This window comes from Rhinolophus ferrumequinum, chromosome 11, assembly GCF_004115265.2.
Source record: "Rhinolophus ferrumequinum isolate MPI-CBG mRhiFer1 chromosome 11, mRhiFer1_v1.p, whole genome shotgun sequence".
NCBI lineage: Eukaryota > Metazoa > Chordata > Mammalia > Chiroptera > Rhinolophidae > Rhinolophus > Rhinolophus ferrumequinum.
The window spans coordinates 14,418,633-14,442,629 of NC_046294.1; the positions used below are offsets into that span (position 1 = coordinate 14,418,633).

General features: G+C 43.0%; 1 protein-coding gene across 11 annotated transcripts in view; it reads left to right on the top strand.

The window, feature by feature from the left end:
* AMBRA1 (autophagy and beclin 1 regulator 1) overlaps positions 1-23,997 on the top strand; it is a 158,428-nt gene that overhangs the window by 24,316 nt on the left and 110,115 nt on the right. For 8 of the 11 annotated variants that reach the window (XM_033119316.1, XM_033119315.1, XM_033119314.1 and 5 more), the window contains 6 exons: positions 2,077-2,330; positions 2,710-2,768; positions 3,276-3,459; positions 4,072-4,244; positions 5,430-5,496; positions 6,052-7,505. In XM_033119316.1, the coding sequence (XP_032975207.1) occupies positions 2,196-2,330; positions 2,710-2,768; positions 3,276-3,459; positions 4,072-4,244; positions 5,430-5,496; positions 6,052-7,505 (2,072 nt within the window). In that variant the 5' untranslated portion in view covers positions 2,077-2,195. Of the gene's footprint in view, positions 1-2,076; positions 2,331-2,709; positions 2,769-3,275; positions 3,460-4,071; positions 4,245-5,429; positions 5,497-6,051; positions 7,506-23,997 lie in introns of those variants that run through there. The other 3 variants (XM_033119318.1, XM_033119319.1, XM_033119321.1) reach the window with 1 other exon arrangement.

The following is a 23,997-nucleotide window of genomic DNA, read 5'->3' on the forward strand; positions in this document are numbered from 1 at the left end:
CATAAAACAAAGACACAGAAGTCTTGCTTTCATCTTTGTCTTCATTCACCTGTCCATTCAGTCCTTAGTAAGTGACTGTTCATTTCTCCTCTTATTCAAAAGGTAGCTTTACTATATATTTTGTTCTGTACCTTGCTTTTTCCCCTTCTTAACAATGTATCTTGGGGATCTCTTGTTGTCAGTACCCAGAGAATCTTCCTTACATAGATTAGTCGTCAGTCCCCTTTAAATAGATAATTGAGTTGTCCCCAGTTTTTGCTATTACAAATAATTATGACAGTAGTAGTAATTACCCTACAGCATTTACCCTGCTTCAGTAATTAATGGAAAGTTCTTTCCAGAAGAATGTCAGCTAGTAAATGTAGAAATCATTATGAAATTAGAAAATCCACATTTTTCAGCGCCCCCCAAATGAAGCAATTGAAGAAAGAAGCACCGGTGACTGCTAAACCATTAAGCAAAAGGTTGAGGAGGAACAGGATATTTGCGTGGTGCAGAATGTCAACCATGGATTGCTCACTGTAAAGAGGGAAATAATAGACTTTCATAAAGAGAGCTCTTCCTGGCTGCTACACGCTCAGCTGAATGATCGTGTTTTGCCAAGCGATCCCAGAAGTTGCCAAGTCTCACAAAGTGGGGCAGCCTGAGAATGTGCCACCTGATGTTCTGCATCACGAGGTGCACGGAGAGCATCACCTCTCGTTAGGTCTAATCATGTTTTAGACCTACCCGTCTGTTTACAGGAAACACAAGGGACAGAGAGGCAAGCTAAATGGCACTGTGAAGAAACAAGTAGGCAGAACTAGAATGTGAGATACTCTGCCGGTCAGTTGTCCTGGGCTTTTTAAAAAGCTTGTGTTGTAAATAAATAAAACCAACCAAAACAAAACTTGGAGGCCGTTCTAGAATAAAAAAGACTAAAGAGACATAACATCCAAATTTATTGCTTGAGCTTGACTGAGTTCCGGAATTTTTGTTTTTAAAGCCAACTATTAAAGACATTTTTTTGGACAGTTGCGGCAATTTGAGGACTGAGTATTAGCTGATAATTGGTGTGTTAATGGTATTGTGCTTATGAAGCCAAATGTCCTTATTCCTGGGAGATACATAGTGGGGTCTGTAGGGCTAGAGTGTCTTGATGCCTCCTGAAATGGTTCAGAAAAAAATAAAACAACCCATATATCGCTGTATGTCTATTCATGGAGGTAAAGCACATTTGACAAAATATTAACAATTCTTGAGTCTAATTGGTGAATAGTGTGTGTTTCTTCTGCTGTTTTTAAAACTGTTCTATAAATTTGAAATTTTTCATAATAGAGTTGAAGGAATAGTGCTGCAATGAATAACGTTTCCATAACGTATTCTTTTGAAATGCCATTTTATTGGGCTGAATACTCTGTTCTATAGGAGAGTCACAAGTCTTTCATAGTTTCACATGTGTATATTTTGCTGCTAGTTCATGTTTTAGTAGAATTTTTGTTTACTTTGTGATAATTTTATCACAAAAGGCTTGTGGTGGATGAGAATTTTTTTTCCTCTTTCCTCCTCGACTCTGAAACTTTAGTGGAGAAGAGAAAAAGAGAGTGAGAAAGGTACCCCAAAGTAGTCCTTATGCACCTGCTTTTAGGTAGGAGATAGAATGGAAGCTACTATATAAGAACCATCCCTCAAGTAATAGCCTTTTAAAATTGGTTACCTGTCCTGTAGGTTGGAGGCTGCCCAAGTGATGAGGGGTACCAGCAGCTAGGGAAGCAGCATGGCATAGAAAGGGGGGACTGGTGTTGTGTTGTGTTTTTGATAGGTTTTTAGACCTTTTTATTAGTAGCAAAACTTCTTCCTGCCTGATAATGACAGAATAACTACTTTAGAGTTATTCTTTAGATCTGAAGCTGAGCTATGGAGGAATTTGATGAAATATTTTTTGAAGAAAAGTCTTGGGAGAAGGGTCTTTTCTGAGAAAGTATCATTAAATATGGAAAGAATACTTTCTCCTCTTTGAGCTAGACTCGCATTTGCAGTGGGAAGCTTCTCTGATTGCGGAATACGTGTTTTTTGACATTACTGTCTATATCTTAGATTTCCATGAAGACAACTTACAAGGACCTGAATGGCCTCATTTTAGCTGCTTTAGAGTGCAGAGCGACTGCTTGCTCCTTCTTTTCCTGTACCTGGTGTGCCAGTGGCTGCTGAGCGCCATGAAGGTGGTTCCAGAGAAGAATGCTGTCAGGATACTCTGGGGGCGAGAACGGGGCACGCAGGCCTTTGGAGCGCAACGGCTTCTGCAGGAGCTGGTAGAAGATAAAACCCGGTGGATGAAATGGGAGGGCAAGGTAAGAAAAATGGTTATCTTTGGCATAGCGTTTGTAGGGGTGACAGTAGAATGGGGCCTTAGATAGGGTTGATGGCATGGAATTGGGGTATAACTTATTTTGTGTGGGAGAATTGATATACAATCTAACTTAGGGAGTTGTTATAATTTACAAGTTGGGAAGAATTTATGGGCTACAAATATCTTTTTCCTTTAGAGTTAGACATTGTTCCTAAAGGTAATTTAGATTTATCTCTCTCAATTGGTAGCTTGATCATTATGTCCAGTTTTTAAGCTTACACTGTGAATGCTGATCCAGAATGGTTCATGTGCTTTTGAGATAGAGTGGGCCATAGTTTATAAATAATGTATTTTAACTTTTTTGTCTGTTTGTTTCCCAGAGAGTAGAACTGCCGGATAGTCCACGTTCTACCTTCTTACTGGCCTTCAGCCCAGACAGGTACCTAGTACTTATCTCTAACTGAACCTAAGACATGTGACAGCATTGCTTTCTGTGTATTTGGCCTAGCTTGATCTTCCAAGTCAAACCCCTAAAGGCTCGTTGAAACACTGTATGAACAGATCTTTGGCAATGTATCAGAAAGGGAAATAAAGTAGATGACCGGTGCTAACCATAAAAACATAAAGGGAATAAGCAAAGGAAATATGAACATCGAGGATCAAAACTTGGAAAGTTTCTCAATAACCATCCTTTGCCTGTGCGCTATAGCCACCAATGGTATGATAGAAAAACTATTCTCTGGAGGGGATATGTGTCATTAGGGGACAGTGTGGAGAATCCAAAAGCTTTTAAAGAGCAGAATATTTCTGTTGTTTGTAGTGCCCAAGGTGTAATTGTTTTCATTCTTGGATGGGGATAGTACCAATTTTCTGAGTTGTCCAAAGCTGATAAAAATGTGTTATCCTCCCACATGCTTCACATTCACTTCCTACTCTGATTCCCTAGGACTCTGTTGGCCTCCACCCATGTGAACCATAATATATATATTACGGAGGTGAAGACTGGCAAGTGTGTTCATTCTCTGATCGGACACCGTCGCACTCCATGGTGTGTCACTTTTCATCCCACCATCTCAGGCCTTATTGCTTCAGGATGCCTAGATGGGGAGGTTAGGATTTGGGATTTACACGTAAGTATTTTCTTTGTATTCTACATGCAGACTTGTTTACCACTGGGGTCTTAAGTGTGGAGGAGAGACTAGCCAGGTCCTTAGGACTATGTATGAGGGAGTGGTAGTTGCTGCCCTCGTTATTGATGGGCAGCCTCACCCCGAGTCCTCCGTTCTCTGATGAACGCCCCATGTGACTATTCTTCTGTCTGCCCACTGTGGCAGAGGACAGGAGGCTCTGAGTTCCCGATGGTTTTTTGTTGTCTTAGAGCAAGGCTTGTACTGTACTCGGTCACGGTTGTCAAAGCAGAGTGCTCCTTGCCCTGGGGACTGGCCAGTGGGTTGTGTGCACCACGTCGTGCGCCAGGATCCAGGCTTCAGAAACAGGAGCAGCGCTGATGCTCATTGCTTGTTAATTGTGGCTGACCCAGAGAACCGAGCTGACAGTGACATTTTCCTGATAAATTGGTGATACTGCCCGATCACTGGTTTGCTACAGTGTTTTACAGGGGACATATTTAAAGTAGGCGCTACAGTAGTCGTTTCACCTTAAAGGGACCTTTCTTGAAATTGACATCCCATTTTGGTGGCAGCTTATAACCTGAGACTCTTTGGGATTTGGCTCATTCGTAGGGCGGCAGTGAAAGTTGGTTCACAGACAGCAACAATGCCATTGCATCTCTGGCTTTCCACCCTACGGCCCAGCTCCTACTGATTGCCACTGCCAACGAGATCCACTTCTGGGACTGGAGTCGACGGGAACCCTTTGCTGTAGTGAAGACAGCTAGCGAGATGGAACGGGTCCGGTGAGTACTGCTCCCACGAGTGACGGCTGGCACAGGATCAACATGGCAGAGCATTTATACTTGCTGTCACTTCGGGACAGATCGTTCTCCCTGCTCGGGGCAGGTTGTTATCCTGATGGCTCCTCCTTTTTAAGCAGCTGGCCAGTCAGTTGGAAAGTAGTTCATTTTGTTCATTTTAGTGGATCATTATTGGCCTCCTCTTCCAGTCTCTGTGGACTGGACTCATCAGAACCCTTTTTAGGTTCGGAGCTGTCTGGGTTTGGGATAGGGCCCTTTTTCTGGGAAAGCGGAAGGTGTTCAGGTGGAAGATAGCTTGAGGAGTAATTGCTCAGCCCTGGTTATCTGTGTTTATCAAACTTTAAGACGTACCGTGTTTCCCTGAAAATAAGACCTAGCTGGACAATCAGCCCTAATGCATCTTTTGGAGCAAAAATTAATATAAGACCTGGTCTTATGTTATATATTATATCATATTAATTATATCATATTATATTATATTATACCCAGTCATATATTATAGTAAAATAAGGCTGGGTCTTATATTAATTTTTGCTCCAAAAGGTGCATTAGAGATGATTGTTCGGCTAGGCCTTATTTTCGGGGAAACACGGTATGTATGCTTCAAATCTGCCCATTGATATTTGTTTAGCTCTCAAGATCAAAACACACATTGCTTGAATTAAAGTTGATGCATTGTTTTCTTTTGGTTCTCTTGGTATTGCAGTTGGGTATAAGCTAATTTTCTAGTCTCAGCTTTGTTACTTGATGCTGAGACTGTTTATTATCGCCAGAACTCATGCCTCTTGGCAGTGTAGCTGCTATGTGAGGGAAGAACAGAACTTGCAGCCCAGTATGGGAGCAGTCTATGCTTTACTGTTACGATGAGCTCTGAGATAGGAGCAAGTGTGTTTAATGTAGCAGCTGCTTCCTGAGATAGAAGCCTACCTGTTGTTTTGAAATTATTTTTGTGATACACATTCCCTTATTCTGGCAAGTGTGAGGAGGTAATAAGTATTGAGCCTTATTATTTTAATCTGTTCGAAAGTTTTGGAAGTCTCTAGCTTGAAGTGGATACCTGGGTAATCCCAAATTACGAGTAATGATTTCTATAAATTTGAACACAGGTTTCCTCTTGTCAGTTAACATAATGTCTCTCTGTGTGTCTGTTTCGTCTTCTGTTTTCAGTTTGGTGAGATTTGATCCTCTTGGACACTACTTACTCACAGCCATTGTTAACCCTTCCAATCAGCAGGTAAGTTAGTCAGCAGTTCCAATTCCATCTCAACTGTGTGTTCTTTTCTAAACTAGTTCTCTAATTTTGATTATATTGGACTTCACTTTTCAGTGCCCAAGTGTTTCTTTGCAGTCAAGATTCAAAAGTAGCTTCAGGCTGTGCATTCAAAGTTACCGCCACGGTCTTGACAGGGGAGTCAGTTCGGAAACCCCCGAGTGATTGCCCCATTAGAAGTAACCAGACAGTGGTGGATAGCTTGTCATTCATGTGCCTCTGGCTGGTTAAGGTTTTACTTCCCCTCACTGCCTCTGTTTCATGGAGATGCTTTTTGTAAGAGAATTGGTTCACCAGATGTACTCATTCAAAAATGTGGTTAATTGGAAGTGAATAATTTATTGACATGATGATTCTGAATCTGCAGCCAGTCAGGTCTCAGTGCTTCAGGGGTAGAGGTATTGCCTATCTATGAAAGTTGTTTTCCTTGGATGATTATCAGTAGTTTCTCTTGATTTACCTGGAGGTTCTGCCTAACTGCCTGGCTCTCCCCCTGCCCCACCTTGGTCCACGTTGCAGGGTGATGATGAACCAGAGATCCCCATAGACGGAACAGAATTATCCCACTACCGTCAGCGTGCCCTCCTGCAATCACAGCCAGTTCGCCGGACGCCTCTCCTCCACAATTTCCTGCACATGCTGTCCTCCCGCTCCTCTGGCATCCAGGTGGGAGAGCAAAGCACAGTGCAAGATTCTGCTACCCCCTCACCCCCACCGCCTCCCCCTCAACCCTCCACGGAACGCCCCAGGACTTCCGCTTACATCAGGCTCCGACAGCGGGTCAGTCACCCCACAGCTGAGTGCTGCCAGCACCTCGGGATCCTGTGCCTTTGCAGCCGCTGCTCTGGCACTCGAGTTCCTTCCCTCTTGCCACACCAGGACAGTGTCCCCCCTGCTTCTGCCAGGGCTACTACCCCTTCCTTTTCTTTTGTGCAGACCGAGCCCTTCCACCCCCCGGAGCAGGCCTCGTCAGCGCAGCAGGACCAGGGCCTCCTGAACCGGCCGTCTGCCTTCAGTACAGTCCAGAGCAGCACTGCCGGCAACACGCTCCGCAACCTCAGCCTGGGGCCCACTCGCCGCTCTCTGGGAGGCCCGTTGTCTAGCCACCCTTCTCGGTATCACCGAGAAATAGCTCCCGGGCTGACGGGGTCTGAGTGGACCCGGACGGTGCTCAGTCTGAACTCCCGCTCTGAGGCGGACTCCATGCCCCCTCCCAGGACCAGTGCCTCTTCGGTGAGTTTGCTGTCTGTGCTGAGACAGCAGGAAGGTGGCTCTCAAGCATCTGTGTACACTTCAGCGACAGAAGGGAGGGGTTTTCCAGCTCCAGGGTTGGCCGCTGAGTCAGATGGAGGGAACGGCTCCAGCCAGAACAACTCAGGCAGCATTCGCCATGAGCTTCAGTGTGACCTGAGACGCTTCTTTTTGGAGTATGACCGGCTTCAGGAGCTGGACCAGAGCCTGAACGGGGAAGCCCCCCAGACCCAACAGGCCCAGGAAATGCTCAACAATAACATTGAATCTGAGAGGCCAGGCCCCTCCCACCAACCCACCCCACACAGCAGTGAGAACAACTCCAATCTGTCCCGGGGCCACCTGAATCGCTGCCGGGCTTGCCACAACCTCCTCACCTTCAACAACGATACCCTGCGCTGGGAAAGAACCACACCTAACTACTCCTCTGGCGAGGCCAGCTCTTCCTGGCAGGTCCCCAGTACCTTTGAGGGCTTGCCATCGAGTGGCAGCCAGTTGCCACCTCTCGAGCGGACTGAGGGCCAGTCGCCCAGCTCCAGCAGGCTGGAGTTGAGCAGCTCTGCTAGTCCGCAGGAGGAGAGGACTGTGGGGGTGGCCTTCAACCAGGAAACAGGCCACTGGGAAAGGATTTACACCCCGTCCAGCAGATCTGGGAGTGTCTCACAGGAGGCCTTACACCAGGACATGCCTGAGGAAAGCTCTGAGGAAGACTCACTCAGGAGGTAAGCAGCTGCTTTCCTGTCTGCTCTTGAGCCCTCACTTTTCTCCTTATATCTCTTCCTTCAGGCCTGTAGATGTTGTGGCTGGATCTGGAGTGTCTGGGACCCACGCATTTGGTTCGGCTCTCCCTAGCTTCCATTGCCTCTTCTTGGAAAATCTTGCTGCGGTGGCAGCCCGAGGATAGGGACTGGCAGTGTGAGTCGGTTGGCGCTGCTGGCTCCTTCTCTGCTGAAGCGCCTGTGACCTTCAGCCTTGCAGGAGAGAGTAGACTGTTAGAGAGGGGTGAGGGGGTAGAACCGCTGACTTCCTCTGCCCTGCTTGTGACCTCCTTGAAGGATTGTATGTTCAGGACTAGTTATTGTGAAATAAGAAAATGTCCCAGGGTGCCTAGAAATTAGTAGTAAAAGAGAACCCTGCTTGGGACAGATTAGTGTATTGGCTCTTTTTGTGTCGCTTTGTGTTCGCCTCTTAAATCTTATCTTTTGAAACATTGCAACTTGACAAAGAAAGAAAGAAAATAATATACGCATACGTGTCAAGGAAAGTTCATATTTTTTTAGAGATATATATTTTTTGGACAGCAAGTTAGTTGCTTACTTTTGGAGTAGATCTTCTGGATGGACATTCACCTCGGGGTGGAAGAAGAATTCATAGAAGGAAGGCCTCTTTGTACTTGGCATTCCAGGCAACTCTTTCATGGAAGAAACAGAGTGGGTGTCGCCAGTCGCCCACCACATGTTCCATGTATGGCTGTGTGCGCGTCTATATTTATTAGGGACTTCTTTCTGTAATTCTGTAAAGGTCAAATCTAGCGTAATCACCAACTCCCAGAATATGCCTGTTGGATCCAAACAGCATATTGCTCTGCATTATATCCTATGTTGAAGTAACTGCAATTTCTTTGACATAAGCTTCTAGCAAGGGAGGGAATATGGATTTTGCACATAATGTACTTGTTATTTTGGTAGGATGCTTTAGAAAGTTACCCAGTTAATAAGTATTTGTTGAGTGGTTACAGTTGTTCCAGAACTGTGCTAGGTACTGCGGGGAGCACCAAAGGAGTAAATACCTGGCCTTTGCCCACGGGGTGTGCACAGTGTTACTGTAGAAGCGAGACTGACTTACATAGATGCCTGACTGCTTCATTGTGTGGTACTGAGATTAAATGTAGTATAATTTCGGATAAAGGGAAGTATCATCAAAGAAGGCTTTACAAAATCAAGTCTTGAAAGTTGGGTGGGTTTAGAGAGGGAAAGAGCTGTTTCCTTTGGGGGAATAGCACGTACTGAGGGAGGCAAGGGCATGATGTATGCAAGATAGTAAGTAGATGCTTACTAAGGGCAGTTGCCACGGTGAACAGAGGGAAACTTGGTTGGATGTGAAAGATAAAGGTTGTTACTAGATCAGTTCTGAATTAACATCTAAATTCCTGGCGTTGGAATATTTTGCCCTACATCTGGAGCCCAGGACTTTGTTCTTCCTCTTTGTCAGGAGAGGTGAGAAGGTAGCAAGTACAGTGCCTGACATGTAATAGACATTCTAGAAGTTTACTAAAGACAGCCATCAAAGGACTGTCTTCAATTACTGCTCTAACAGCCCTCCAGTACCTGTTTCCTTAGCACCAGTGGGCTTCTGCTCAGCCTTTGTCCATCCTGTCCTAGCAGGACCGCTTCATTGTTGTTCTGAGTAATGCCCGAGTCGTTTGAAGTACACTGTGCCGTTTGATAATAGAGATACCAACCGCCGAGGGCCTACTATGTGTTAGGTACTGTGTTCTTGCTTTGCATTAATTATTTCTAATTCCCACAATGTCTCTGTGCAAGGCAGGTATTAAGTTTCCCATCTTGCAGTTGAAAAAGGGGAGGCTTGGGGACGTCGAGTATCTTGTTAAAGGTCCCATAGTAGGTCAGCGAGTGGGGATTTGAACTCTGGTCTGCATGACTAAAGATTTTTCCAAGCTGTCTTCCATGGTATATTCCTAACGAGATAACCTCATTTTTAGGTATACCATTTTTATTTATTTTTCTTTTATTTTAACTTTTTGTTATGGAAATGTTCAAACCTAAAAATGAAGTGAAAAGTATAATAAATGAACTCTCATATACTTATCACATGATTTCAAAATTTATCAATACTTGGCCAGCCTTCTTTTGTTTGTATTCCCTACCCAATCCTCCCACCAAGACATCATATAATTTTGTCTGAAAAAACGCCATTATGTTTCTCTGGAGAAATGCTGCCCTTAAATAAAACTTTCTACAATGCTGGAATGTTCTGTATTTGTGCAGAATATATTGCCTTACATCTGGGGCCTCTACTGTAGCCACTGTCACATGTGGCTGTTGAGCATTGGAAATGCGGCTAGTGTGATCTGAGGAACTACATTTAATAAATTTTAATTTAAATAGCCACATGTGACTAAAATATTAATCATCACTTTTTCATAAAGAAAGCTATTTAAAATCCAGAAACTATTAAGGACACCAAAAATTTTTGTAGACAAAAATACTTGTGTGGTTTAAATAAAGTTCTAGCATTTAAAAATGTATGTTGTAGAAAAGGAAGTCCTTTGTCATTTTGCTGTAAACATTTTTACATATATACTTTTTTACTTTAAAATATGCAAATACATGGTTATCATTGTAAAATTGTATATTAATACAGTAGTTACATTATTTATGGAGTCACTTATTTTTTTATTAAATTTATTGAGGTGACAGTGGTTAGTAAAATTACATAGGTTTCAAGTGTACATTTCTATAATGCATCATTTGTTAGGTTGGCGCAAAAGTAATTGTGGTTTTTGCAATTATTTTTAACCTCTTAAACTGCAATTACTTTTGCACCAACCTGATATATATCACATTGTGTGCTCACCGCCCAGCGTATGGAGTTGCTTTTACAGGAGCCAGGAAGGCTGACATTTTACTCAAAACTGAGGTATATTGTAAAATATTCTAAGTGTACGCCCACCCTTTAAAGAGGGGCCACCACTTCCTCATACATTGATTGGCTGCGTTCTAGTGTAAATCACTGATACAAACAGGTGCTAAATCGGCAAGTTCTACCTTCTAAAGGAGCCGACATTCTCTAGCTGATGAGCCGGCCCTTCCTTGGATTTCCCCAGCAGGTGTCAGTGTTGGCCTGCTGCTGCCACTAGGCCAGCCTGGAGGGAAAAAAGGGGTTCTTACTGTGGACACATCTACTCGAAGGGAGAGGGTTTCTTCTTTTGCCTCGTAGTGGGAGAGAGACTAAGAAGGCACGTTTTGATCCTTGGTGCTGCTTATATGACGAATAATGTTTGCAGATACTGAGAGTATGCAGCAGTAGTGTGTGTCAGGGTAGGTCTGTGTTGCCCGTGGTAACAAGTACTCGGTTTGTCTCCTTTTGCTTGTGGGCAGTGGAGGGCAAGCTTTCTGTGTAGTCTGACTCCAGTTTATAACTTGGATGGCCGGTCCTTTGCTTCACCACAAGAAATTTCTTTTTAGGTCTGGTAGCCCAGGGTCTAGGAGAAGATCGGGGAGTCCCTGTGGCCTTGAAAGGCTGGTATTAGGAAAAAGAAAACTGTTTAAATGGCATCTTAAAACTGGAGAAAGCCTAGAGCTTAAGAATGCAGCTGCTTTTTTTATAGATGAGAAAACTTAGATGCAGAGACAGGAAAAAACTTGAAAGAGGTGCTTGTAGCAAAGGTGGGATTCGAGGCCCCGGGTCCTAAAGAGGACGCTTTTTCCTCCACTTCACTTGAAATGAGTGCTTTCAGACAGAAGTTCTCTCCATCAAAGCTTCGTTTGCGCCTATAGATCATTACCTGAGGGGTTCTTCACTCGAGTCTCTGTAAGAAATTGGAGGTTTCAAAGATCATTTGTAATTATTGTCTCTGGGCAGAAATGCAACCAACACAATGTTTCTGGGGATCCAGGAGAAACACTGTTTTAGGTATTTTCCCAGAGAACTGTATGATTAGTCTTTCTAAGTGAGCCCAGTTAGGGAAGTTCACTGTTAAAATCCCAACAAGTAGGAGATCAAAATTGAGCTAAGCCTTCCCCAACTAAATTGTTTCTCCACTCCCTCTCCACACAGGTACTAACAAGGCCTTAGGTCTGGAGTACTTGGTAAGACTGTTCTGAGAACTGATGTCTTTCGATCTTCACTTTTTCTTTCTGATAAATGAAGATTGGGAAAGACATTGATGGTTGTAGCATAACATTTGCTATAGAAGGTTAGAGTTGCAAGCCTTCATTCGATTTCTCAGGGTCTTTTTTAGACTTCAGTGAGGGAATTGCTCTGCTTTGGAGTGGAGCAGTCTGAAGCCTCTTGAGACTTCGTGGGCCAACTAACTTGTTTGATCCTTTCAGCTATAGTTACATGAGTATTCTCCAGAGAGCTTTCAGCCAAAACATCATTGATAGAGGGAAATAAATGGGTATGTCTGCAGGGCTAGTCACAGGTCCACAGCGGGAGAAGGTGACCTAGAAATTAGGAAAGTTCCAGTCTTTTCAGCTTCATTATAATACAGAGAGGGGTCCAACCTGAGTAGTTATTCTGTGCCACTGACCTAACTGGGTCGAAAGGGTTTATATATCTAAAATTCTTTCCAGTTTCTTTGGATGGGGAGTATATGCAATTTATTATTCAAAATCTAGCCAGTTGTCACCTTTTCCTTTGGGAAACCTCTGACTGCCCCAAATAATCACTTCCTCTTTTTTGCTGCTATATATAGATACTTCCTTGTAATATTTCACCCATGACAAAAGCATTTGTTTTCCTTCTTGCCTGTGAGCTCTCTGAAGGCAGCGATTCTGTCTCTGTCCTTACTGTACCTAGAATATTACCTGGGACATAGTAGGTGTTCGATAAACATTAGTTGAATTGGACAAATGGAATTGAAATTACATCTCTTATGATCCAGAATGCAGTGTAAATCCTTTCTGGCTTTTTTAGTTAAAAAATATCAATTATTATATCACATCCTTTAGTCTTATAAAGAGCCATTGGCTCAGGAAGTCCTTGTTGAAGCAATGACACGGTATTACCTAGGGTTGTACATGGAAGACACCTTCTGTAACTGGAGCTCAGGTTACCGAGAACTGATTCCTCTGTGTTTCACTGCTGTGCCGTGTTCCTAACTTGTGGACGTGTTAATTGTCCTGAAGCCCGTAGTAAGTCTTGTGCACCTGCAGCTGTGCTTCGTCCTGGCTCCCGCTGCTGAGGCAAGGCCTGCGTGTTCTGGAGCCCAGTGGCATCAGATCCAGCTTCCTCGGGAGCCGTTTTGTTGGTCTTTGCCGTGGCATCTCAGTGATACTAATATCTCTGCCAATCAGTGCTGCTATTCTGCTTTTCTCCTTAAAGACTCTCCGCAGTCTCAATGATGGCATACCTGGTCTTGATAAAGTCTTGATAAAGTCCAAATTAGATTGGATAAACCAAATTAAATGTGAAGGTTCTGTTTCCCCCTGGTGCTGTATGTTTCTTGTAGTTTCTGTGGAAGGCTTTCACGGAATTTGCTTAGACGAAGGGTGTTTCGGGTTTGAGAAAGTGAGTGCTCATCCTTTTATGTTTTGGAGTCCACGCATTAGAATAAATCTTTTTTAGTTTTGAGATGATTTTACGGTCTTTTTCCCCCTGGAATCCTTATATTTTCCCAGAATCCTTCTATTAAGAGAGAGAGTTTTGCGTTACCTCTAATTACGCCTCTAAAAATTGGTGCAGTTATTGTCTTTGGTATTCAAATTACAATAAACCCTTCCTAACTTTTAAGTTTTTACTCAGAAGTTTGGCATTGGAGGACAAAGAAGAGGGAAGAATCCTCCACCAAGAGATGTTATTTGTCGTGTAGGCAAATCATGACTTGTTCTTTTTGGGCAAAGAGAGAACCGTATTGAGAAATCTAAGAGGAGACAAAGCCAATGGTGGAATTACACAGCTTAGTTTTAAGAGAGGTAAGGGAAGCTGGGGTAAGGGAAAGCCAGGCCTCAGAGGCGGGAGCTGAAGAATGCACGCAAGGGCTGCTCCTTATTGTAACCCTGGGAATTGGACGGTGAAAAAATGACTTTGATTGATTGATTTGTTCATTCAGTTAACAAATATTTACTAAGCACCTGCTCTGTACCAGATATGATTTAAGCACCAGCAATACATCTTTTATTCTAATGGGAGAAAGACAATAAAAAAAATAAAATATCTAAGATGCCACGTGGTGATAAATTCTATGGAGAAAAATATTTTTAAATGTAGTGCTGAGGTGGAAGTTTGCGGTGTTAAAAAGTGTCATCAGAGGAAGTCTGATGAGGTGATATTGGAGCAGAGACCTCAAGGGGCAGGGGCATTCTAGACAGAGAGAAGGGCAAATGCAAAATCTCTGAGACGTGGGGCTGGAGCACAGCGAAGGACGGAGGGATAGAAGATGAAGTTAGAGAGGTCATGGAGCCCAGATAATGCAGGGCCTTCAAAGCTATTTAAGGGATTTTGCCTCTTACTCTGTCTGAGTGATTTGGGAAGCTGTTGGAAGTGGAGTAGCGTGATCCTCCATATTAAAAGGATCAGTGTGGCTGCTGATTGAAATAGACTGAAGAGGATCTGCTAAATAAGGTAAATTAGAGTTAGCCAACATCACGGCACTTTTTTGGGATTAATTTGCGTCTCGAGACTGCGGTGAAAATGGGAAGGCAGGAGTCAGTGATTGTGTCAGAATTAGATAGTCCTTAAATGTTTGGATGAAGAATTGCTAAATAAAGAAATAAAGCTTCTTAGCAGGCGTGTTATCTGCAACAAAGCCCTGCTGTTCCCCCACCCCCCACCTCCACCCCCAACCATGATGACATGCTATTGAAAGTGTGAGGAAGGGAGAGGCTGAAAATTTTATAGTGAGCAAGGGATCATAAATGGAAACTTTCAGGTGCCTGTTTTTTCTGCTTGCAAAACTAATACAAATTCATTTGTAAGAATCCAAACATTACAGAAATGTGTGATACAGAAAGTGAATTACGTTCTCCACAGTGCTAACCACTGTTAATAATTTGTGTTAACCCCAGAATTTTTTTCTATGCAAATGGAAAGTTTTTCTTTTTTTGTAAGAATGGGATCATGCTAAATCTACCATTCCATCATTTACATATTTCACCAACTATACCTGGACACTTTTCCATGTTGAGTTATATGAGGTCGGACAACTAAGTTCACGAACTTGTTGCAACGAAGTTGCTAACCTTTTTTGATATCAGAGGGATTATTCATTATGAATTTGTACCAACTGGACAGACAGTTAACCAAGTTTGCTATTTGGAAGTGCTGAAAAGGCTGCATGAAAAAGATGAAAACGACCTGAACTTTTCACCAACATTTCATGGCTCTTCATCATGACAATGCACCAGCTCACACAGCACTGTCTGTGAGGGAGTTTTCAGCCAGTGAACAAATAACTGTATTGGAACACCCTACTCACCTGATCTGGCCCCCAATGACTTCTTTCTTTACCCGAAGATAAAGGAAATACTGAAAGGAAAAGACATTTTGATGACATTCAGAACATCAAGGGTAATACGATGACAGCTCTGATGGCCATTCCAGAAAAAGAGTTCCAAAATTGCTTTGAAAGGTGGACTAGGCACTAGCATTGGTGCATAGCTTCCTGAGGGCTGTACTTCGAAGGTGACCATAGTGATATTCAGCAATGAGGTATGTAGCACTTTTTCTAGCATCAGTGAGTTCGCGAACTTAATTGTCCTACCTTCTTTAGATCTGTTACGTTCTTTGAACAATGGCATAGTATTCCAGCAGTTGGATGCACCATAATTATTACTTTAATCAGTTTCCTGTTGGTAGAATCTGGATTGTTTCTGTTGTTTGCTTTCACAAACAATGCTGCAGCATCTTGTGTACTTGTGCAGGTTTCTAGAGGAGGATGAATTTTTAGAGGGACAGTTGCTGGGGCCACAGAGTGTGAACATTGTTAGTGGTAAATGAAAATTCGTTGTATAGTATTCATTAGTGCTCATTTAAAATGTGTAAAATGACATTCTATTTTATTTTAGTGAACATAATTTCATAGATATTCTTAATTTCATAGATTGGGACTCTTAATGCTGTTTTTTCCCTTCTCCCATGAGGTCTTAAGTTTCTCAGCAATAAATTCTACTACTGCTGGCTTTTCTAGGAACCTGCTCCTCAGGATTGAGAAGGACTTGAGTTTTATTAATTCCAAATATCTGCCACCTGGAGGTGTGCATGTGCTTTTCTTCTCAGCAGCCTTGTACGAGGGGACATAACCTTGGTTCCATCTGTGACATCCAGTACTTACTGCTTTTGGGCCACATAGTCGTCTCGGTCTTGTTAAATGATTGGGCCAATCCAGGCATCTCTTGCCCCATCATAAGGCAGTAATCTGACTTGTCTTCAAAGGTGGTTAAACACCCATTTTTTTCTTTGGCAATATGAGCGTGAGGAGAGGGTGGAAGAGAGGTACCATTGTGGTTAATCTTTTTCACCTTTGCTGCTCACCTGCCCAACTAGGTCACTCCTTGCTCAAGCCTCTTTGAATTCTGGTCCCTGGTTATAGTCTATCGGGTTGGCAAACTTTTTCTGTGAAGGGCGAGATAGTAAATATTTTAGGCTTTGTCGGCTGTACGGTCTCTGTTGCAGCGAGTGAACTTGGCCGTTGTAGCATGAAAGCAGCCAGAGACAATATGGAAGTGAATGAGTGTGGCAGTGTGCCAATAAAACTTTATTTATGGACACAGATGCGATTTTCATATAATTTTTACATGTCATGAAATAGTCTTTTGATGTTTTTCAGCTATTTAAAAATATAAAAACCATTCTTAGCTTGTGGGCTGTACAAAAATAGGCAGCAGGCCAGATTTGGCTGACAGGCGGTGGTTTGCCAGTCCCTGCTTTATGAGAACGTGATTGGGAAGAGTCAGGTGCTGTAGTAATAGAAGGTATTGTGACAACCAAGGCCCGGGAGAGCGAGGTGGGAGCTTCTGCACGTGTCTTTTTTCAGTACCTCAGATTCGGTGTCCTAAGTATTGGCTTTTGTAAGACTCTTTTGACAGTTAAGAGGAGGCATAAGTGCATAAAGAGTTTCTTGTTTCCTCTGCTATCTGCCCTGAAGCAAGGTTTTCCAACCTTGCTCTGTATCTGTCTTGGGAATCGTTTGTGAGCTGGAGAGGCTGCTGCCTCCGCGTCTTCCAGGCGGTGTGCTTGACAGGCAGCCCTCCCTCCACTGCAGGTCAAATTAGCACCTGTTAGGCTGAGCTAAATGATCCCCCATCATCCCTCTCTCTGGGGCTGAATGGTGTAGGGCAAGCAGGCTGTGTGCTCTGTATACACGGTAAGAGCTTGAAAAGATGTAATGGCTTCTGTCAGCTCCGAGTGTTGGCGCTCGGGGACTACAGCGGGACCTGTATGTGCTGCAAGTACATCGGGGGCCATTTCCGGGTACTCCTCCCCCCTCAGGTCGCCTTCTTCACTGGATTTCTTCACAATAGTGTTCCGAAGGGTGCGTTGGAGGTTTTGCTAAGACAATAACACCAGGTGTATGGGTTTTGTTTGCATAATATATTTTGTTTATTGTCGTCAGCCCCAGCGCAGGAAAGCTGTGCAGGTAGCTTCCCTTCGTCCTTTTACATTTCTTACATATTTATGGGGAGACGAGGATGCAGCACGTCTTACTTCTCTGCTCCTGCCTGAGAGCCCTCCTGTTAAGGTGTCCTGGGTGCCAGTTTGGCTTTCCTCTGTGGGCCTGTTACATTAACCCAGAGATTGCAAAATATATAACCTTCAGGTGTGTTTGGCCCTCACAGTGTTTCTAAAAATGGCAGCTTTTTACAACAAAAATGCAGATTCCGGATTCTTAGAAAAAATGATGAGCTCTGGCTTGCACTTGCACCTAATAACAACCAGCAGGAGTTGAGTCGTCGTTATCCCCCGTCAAGGCACGGACCTTCTTTGTGCCTTAGTCTGCACTGGGCTTCCCCCATTTACGTGTCCTACTTAATTCCAGTTTTGTGTTGGTTACCATTCCACGAGCTCAAGCAGAATGTTTTGATGTTTCTGTGTAGGCAAGTCTTTCCTAAGTGCCCTGTTCCTCGGCTCCACCAGGGGGAGGCACTGGGTATTGCAGTTCCCTCTCCTGTACTGGGGCATCCTGCCTAATTCATCCGCAAGGGGCTCCCTGCTGCTCTAGGCTGACACACTGACAGCCCCCTCACCTGAGAAGCTGCCTGATTTTTTAATAGCAACAATGAAGAAACTCCTTCTCTGTTTCCAAAGAGGGAAACTGGGCGTGCCAGGGATTTTGCGGCTGGGGCACACTCTAGTGGGCAGATCTCTGGTATGTCAGGTTATGCAGTATGGAAGCAAATTCCTGTGATGATGGACTATGTCAAATCCTGGAGAAGAATGTCTGCACTTCCCTCTCTGAGCAGAGCAACTTGGACAGAGGCCTGGGTTCCAGTGGAAAGGCTGCTTGATTTGGGTGTCACCTGCGAAAAAATTAAAAATAAAGTTACAGCCGAGTAGAAAATTGTAATAATAACAGAATCAAAGGCTGAAAGTATGACCTTGTCATGGAAAGAGAATTGCAGCTTGTTAACATTGTGCCCTTTTCCTTTGCTGCAGCAGAGTATGAATGTCAAGTTTTTGGTCTCTTTTTTCCTCCCCTACACATGTTCACATACGTTTCTCAATTTTCCTCTGTCTCCCTGCTGTCTCCTTAGATCACTTCACGTCAGCAAGGTGGCTTTTATCCTTTCTTTTCTTTGTTCTGGTGAGAAATGGAATCTGTTTTGGGGTTGTTTTCCTTATTGTGATTAAAAAATACGACATAAATTTATCCTCTTAACCAATTTTTAAATATACAGTATTGTTAAGTCTATGCATATAGTTATACAACAGATTTCTAGAATTTTTGCTTCTTGCATGTATGAAACACTAGTATTCATTGAACAATTCTTCATTTCCCCCTCCCCCTGTCCCCTGGCAACGACCATTCCATTTTTCTTTTTCTGTGAATTTGGTTACTTTAGATACCTCATTTAAGTAGAATCATGCGATACGTCTTTTTGTGACTGCCTTATTTCACTTAACATAATGTCCTTAAGGTTCATCCATGTTCTAGCACAGGACAGAATTTTCTTCTTTTAAAGGCTGAATAATACACCATTGTATGTATGTACCACATTTTCTTGATCCATTCATCTGTCGACGGACATTTAGGTTGCTTGTACACTTGGCTGTTGTGAATAATTCTGCAGTGAACATGGTTGTACAACTATTTCTGAGATCCTTTTTCAGTTCTTTTGCATATATATACTCAGAAGTGAAATTGCTGGATCATATATGGTAGTTCTATTTTTAATTATTTGAGAAGCCTCTATACTGTTTTTCATAGCAACTGCACCATATACGAGTATAATCCTACCAACAGTGCACAAGGATTTCAGTTTCTCCACATCCTCACCAACATTGGCATTTTCGGGGCGTTTTTGACAGTGGCCATCCTATCGGTGTGAGGTAATATCTCTTTGTGGTTTGATTTGCATTTCCTGGATGATAAGGGATGTTGAACATCTTTTTATATGCTACCGTGTTTCCTCGAAAATAAGACCTAGCCGGACAATCAGCTCTAATGGCGTCTTTTGGAGCAAAACTTAAGATGCGGTCTTATTTTATTATAATATAAGAGCATTAGAGCTGATTGTCCGGCTAGGTCTTATTTTCGGGGAAACACGGTAGTTGGCCATTTGGATAAATATCTATTCAAGTCCTTTGCCCATTTTTAAATTGTCTTTTGTTGTTGTTGTTATAGGAGTTCTTTATATATTCTGGATATTATTAACCCCTTATTTGATACATAGTTTGCAAATATTTTCTCCTATTCTGTAGATTGCATTTATTGTCTGTTGATTGTTTCCTTTGCTGTACATAAGTTTTTTAAGTTTGATGCAGTCTCTTTTGTCTATTTTTGCTTTTGTTACCTGTGCTTTTGATGTCATATCTAAGAAATTATTCCCCATTCCAATGTCATAAAGCTTTTCCCCTGTTTTTGTCTAGGAGTTTTGTAGTTTTAGGTCTTACGTTTAGGTCTTTAATCCATTTTGTGTCAATTTTTTTGTTTTAAAATGTGGCGTAAGATACGGTCCCATCTTCATCTTTTGCATGTGGATAGGCTGTTTTCCCTGTACCATTGGTTGGAGAGGCAACCTTTTCCTCATTGTTTAGTCTTGGCAACCTTATCAAAGAACATTTGACCATATGCACAAGGTTTTATATCTGGGCTCTCTATTCTGTTCCATTAGTCTAGGTGTCTGTCTTTATGCCACTACCATACTGTTGTGATTACTGCAGCTTTGTAATATGTTTTGAAATCAGGAAGTATCGGACCTCCCTCCGGCTCTGTTCTTTTTTTCCCCCCTCAATATTTTGGCTATCTGGGGTCCTTTGAGATTTCATATGAATTTGAGGACATTTTTTTCTCTTTCTGCAAAAAATGCCCTTGGGATTTTGATAGGGATTACATTGAATCTGTAGATTGCTTTTGGATATTATGGACGTTTTAACAATATAGTCTTCCAGTCCATGAACATGGGATGTCTTTCCATTTATTTGTGTCTTCTTTAATTTCTCTCAGTAACATTTTATAGTTTTCAGTGAATGTACAAGTCTCTCACCTGTTTGGTAAAGTCTGTTCCTAAATATTTTATCCCTTTTGATGCTATTATAAATAGGATTATTTTCTTAATTTCCTTTTCAGCAGGTATAACCCTTTTAAAATTAAAACAAGGAGGAACTCTTTTTGTTTTTTTCCTTTAAGCTTTTCCAATCTGGCATCTTCTTAGAAGTTCAGCACTCTTTCTTCTCTGCGTGTTTTTCTTTTCTTTCTTTTTTTTTTTTTTTAAAGATTTTATTGGGGAAGGGGAACAGGAATTTAATGGGGAACAGTGTGTATTTTTCCAGGATTTTTTCCAAGTTGTTGTCCTTTCAATCTTAGTTGTGGAGGGTGCTATTCAGCTTCAAGTTGTTGTCCTTTCAGTCTTAGTTGTGGAGGGCGCAGCTCAGCTCCAGATCCAGTTGCCGTTGCTAGTTGTAGGGGGCGCAGCCCACCATCCCTTGCAGAAGTCGAACCAAAACCTTGTGGTTGAGAGCCCACTGGCCCATGTGGGAATCGAACCAGCAGCCTTTGGAGTTAGGAGCACGGGGCTCCAACTGCCTGAGCCACCGGGCCGGCCCTCTGCGTGTTTTTCTGATTTCTTTTTATAGTTGTCTCTTACGAGTTCTCAGAAAGAACTGAGGCAGACATTGGGCCAGTCATTTTCTGTTAGCCCCTTGAAGGCAAAGGACCATTGCTGTCATATTCATCCTCACAGAACTGCTGAAGTTTCAGTCCCCCATAGAGCACTGCGCGTGGCAGCTCTGCTAGATGGTACTATTTTGGATACGATAAAGCGTTTATTGTGGGCTCTTTGGCCGGTCGGTGGTTCTCAAAGTGCGGTTCCCAGACCAGGAACATTAGCATCTCCTGGGGACTTGTTAGAATTCGAGTTTCTGAGCTCACCCCAGACCTACTGAATCAGAAGCTGGGGGTGGTGGTCATGCAGTGTTGTTCATTTTAAACAAGCTGTCCAGGTGACCTTGATACACTTTAGGCCATCTAGGAACTCTTTAACACCATCACCTTCCCCCCAAATCTCTGGGTGTATTTGATCCCTTTGCGTTATCCGTCACCTTGTAGTTTTCCTTTTGCTCCTATCCCATGTGATGCATTGTTGCTTTAACTGTCATGGTCTCTTCAGGTTCCCTCTCTTCTATTTTCCTGTAACATATTCTAACAGAAAGATTGGGAGTTGAGCAACACTGGATTCAAATTCTGGCTCTATCGTGTGACCTTGGGAAGGTTAAGTAGCCTCTCTGAACCGCAATTTCTTCCATTGTAAAATTGTATATGAGGCTGAAATAAATTAAACCTCAGTTGCTTTTACAAGTTTAGGTGCTCAAGAAATGACTGCTTTTTTCTCCCTTTCTCCATTACTCTGCTCCAAAAAAACCAAATTCCTTTTGCCACGACATATTTCTTTCTTTTCTTTTCTTTGTGTTAGATCATTTTTGGACTAGAGGCTTCATGGGGGTATCTCTGAAATCTCACCATATAAAATTGGAGCAAACCCAGTACATAAAAAAGTGAGGTATGTCCCTTATCAAAGGAGGGTAACGCATGGCCGTTGAGATAGAGCTGGTGCTAGTGACTTGCATCAGTCACAGCGGACAGTGAGGCTCTATTAGAAAGTTCAATGGTACAGAAAGTAGTTCGTCTATAGCAAGGGAACGGGTATTCTCTTCATTTCTCCTGTACTCTCTTATGGTGATTTGTAAAAAAGAAACTGGTCCTGCCTCTTGATGAGGGAGGGTGCACAAATAGCTTTAATTTCCCAAATTCTAGGGCTGTCTTCTACATTGAGAGAGCCGTGCAGGGCAGAAGTGTTTCGGAAAGACGGAGAGCCTCACTGGGATCGAGGGGAAAGAGCAGCAAGTCTTTTGAAATTCACATTGACCCTTCTGACCAATGTCAAGATCTCATGCTTTGAACACTGTAAGCAGGTTTGCACTGAATTTTATTGTTAGAGGTCTGTTTCCAGACGTCTTGTTTGCTGTTTTGCTTTGGTAGCCAAGGTTCCTTTGTGTATAGATGGGATTATTTTAGGCTTGTAAGCTAATTTCGTGGACTTAGTTCTAATGCTGCTTGCTATAGTGACCAGCTCAAAAGCTGGAAAAGATCAGGAACTGTTGTCATTCACCTACTGATGCATAACAAACCATACAACAAAACTTAGTGCCTTAAAAAGAATAGTTTTATTATCTGTCATTGTTCTTTGGGTGGACTGGGCTGAGTCGGGAAGGTCTGGTGGCCTTGCTTGGGGTCTCTCGAGTCTTCTGGAGGCTCAGGTGGGAAGCTGGGCTCCTGAGCCTCTCCGTGGAGTCTCAGAACTCGTCACTCAGGGTGTGTCCTCCCAGCACAGTAGCCAGACTTATTACTTAGCAGCTTAGGGCTTCCAAAAGTTCCCAGAGAGAAGAAACTGAAGCCAGCAGTTCTCTTTAAGGCTAGGCCCAGAACTGGCACACCTTGCCACATTCTCTTGGGTAAAGCAAGTAACAGACTGGTCTCGACTCAGTTTGGGAGGGTACCACGCAGGTAACAGTACCAGGAAGTCTGGTTCTTTGGGGGTCCATCTTTGGAGACGGCTGCAGATACCACATCTGTTAATATGTTATATGCAAATAAATATCCCAAAGTAGACACTCAGTAAATATTTATAGTTGGAATCAGTGGTTGGCTAGATCAGCAGATAGGTTGGTGTAAAATGCCTGACTGCTCTTGTTGTTTTGTTTGAGCGAGGCTCCTGGGACTCTTAGGGCACAGGTACCCGTTTGCGGTATATGCCTGTACGGTACTCATCCTTCCACACATGTCCGTCTTTCTAGGAAACCACCTTTTTAGGCATAGTGACTTGGGTGGTCGGAGTGCAGCATGTTCCCCGTAGACACTTTGGGAGCTGTAATCCAAGGAGGAACAAAATAATTGCTATTTATGGACTTTGTGCTAGCTGCTGTACTTTACATATGTTCTTACTTAATCATAACAATCTTGTGAAGTAGGGATTTCCCCTTAAATTTGCATGCTGAGGATAATGAACTGGCCCAAGATCACACAACTAGTAAGTGACACAAGTTGATGAGTTTAAATTACAATCCCGTTCTAAAGCTGAAGCCTCATGTATTATTCAGAGTGTCTCTTGCTTAGTCTCTGACCATTAAGATACAGCAGAGGGTTTCTCAACACGGTACCTCTAACATTTGGCGCTGGATAATTCTTTCCTGTGGGAGGCTGTCCTAGGCATTGTAGGAGATTTAGCAGCAGCCCTGGCCTTTACCCACCAGATGCCACTGCCCCCCCAGTCACCACCACCAAGATTGTCTCCAGACATTGCCATATGTCCCCTGGGGGGACCCTCTCCTGTTGAAAACCACTAAGTTATTTCATGATTTGATGTCCTTTGATTTTGCTGTTTCTTTAATATTACATTTCACAGGGAACTGGCAGTGGCTTCAAACCACCTTGTTCTTATAATAGTTATAATAGTACTGCCTGGTTGATGGGCTTGAGTCATTCCTTTCTCTCATTGCCTCTTCTTTTGCCTTGTCTTTTTTGCTTTGTCTGTGATTTCCCTACATCAAATGCAGCTGGATAAAGTGGTGTTTGTAAGGACTTTTTACCCAGGTATCGATTCAGTAGGCATTCAGATCTCTGAGATCGTACTCATCAGTGCTAGTGAAAAGAAGGCAGTTTACCTTCTAGTTATAGCAGAGGGGGGAATGCCTAAATATTTAGCAGGCTGGAATTAAATGGCTTCCAGGCTCCACAGAGTTAATCTTCAGGGGAGGACTGATTGACGTGCTGGAGGACAGTAATGTGCCAGGCTTTTGGGGAACGGGGGAGGAGAG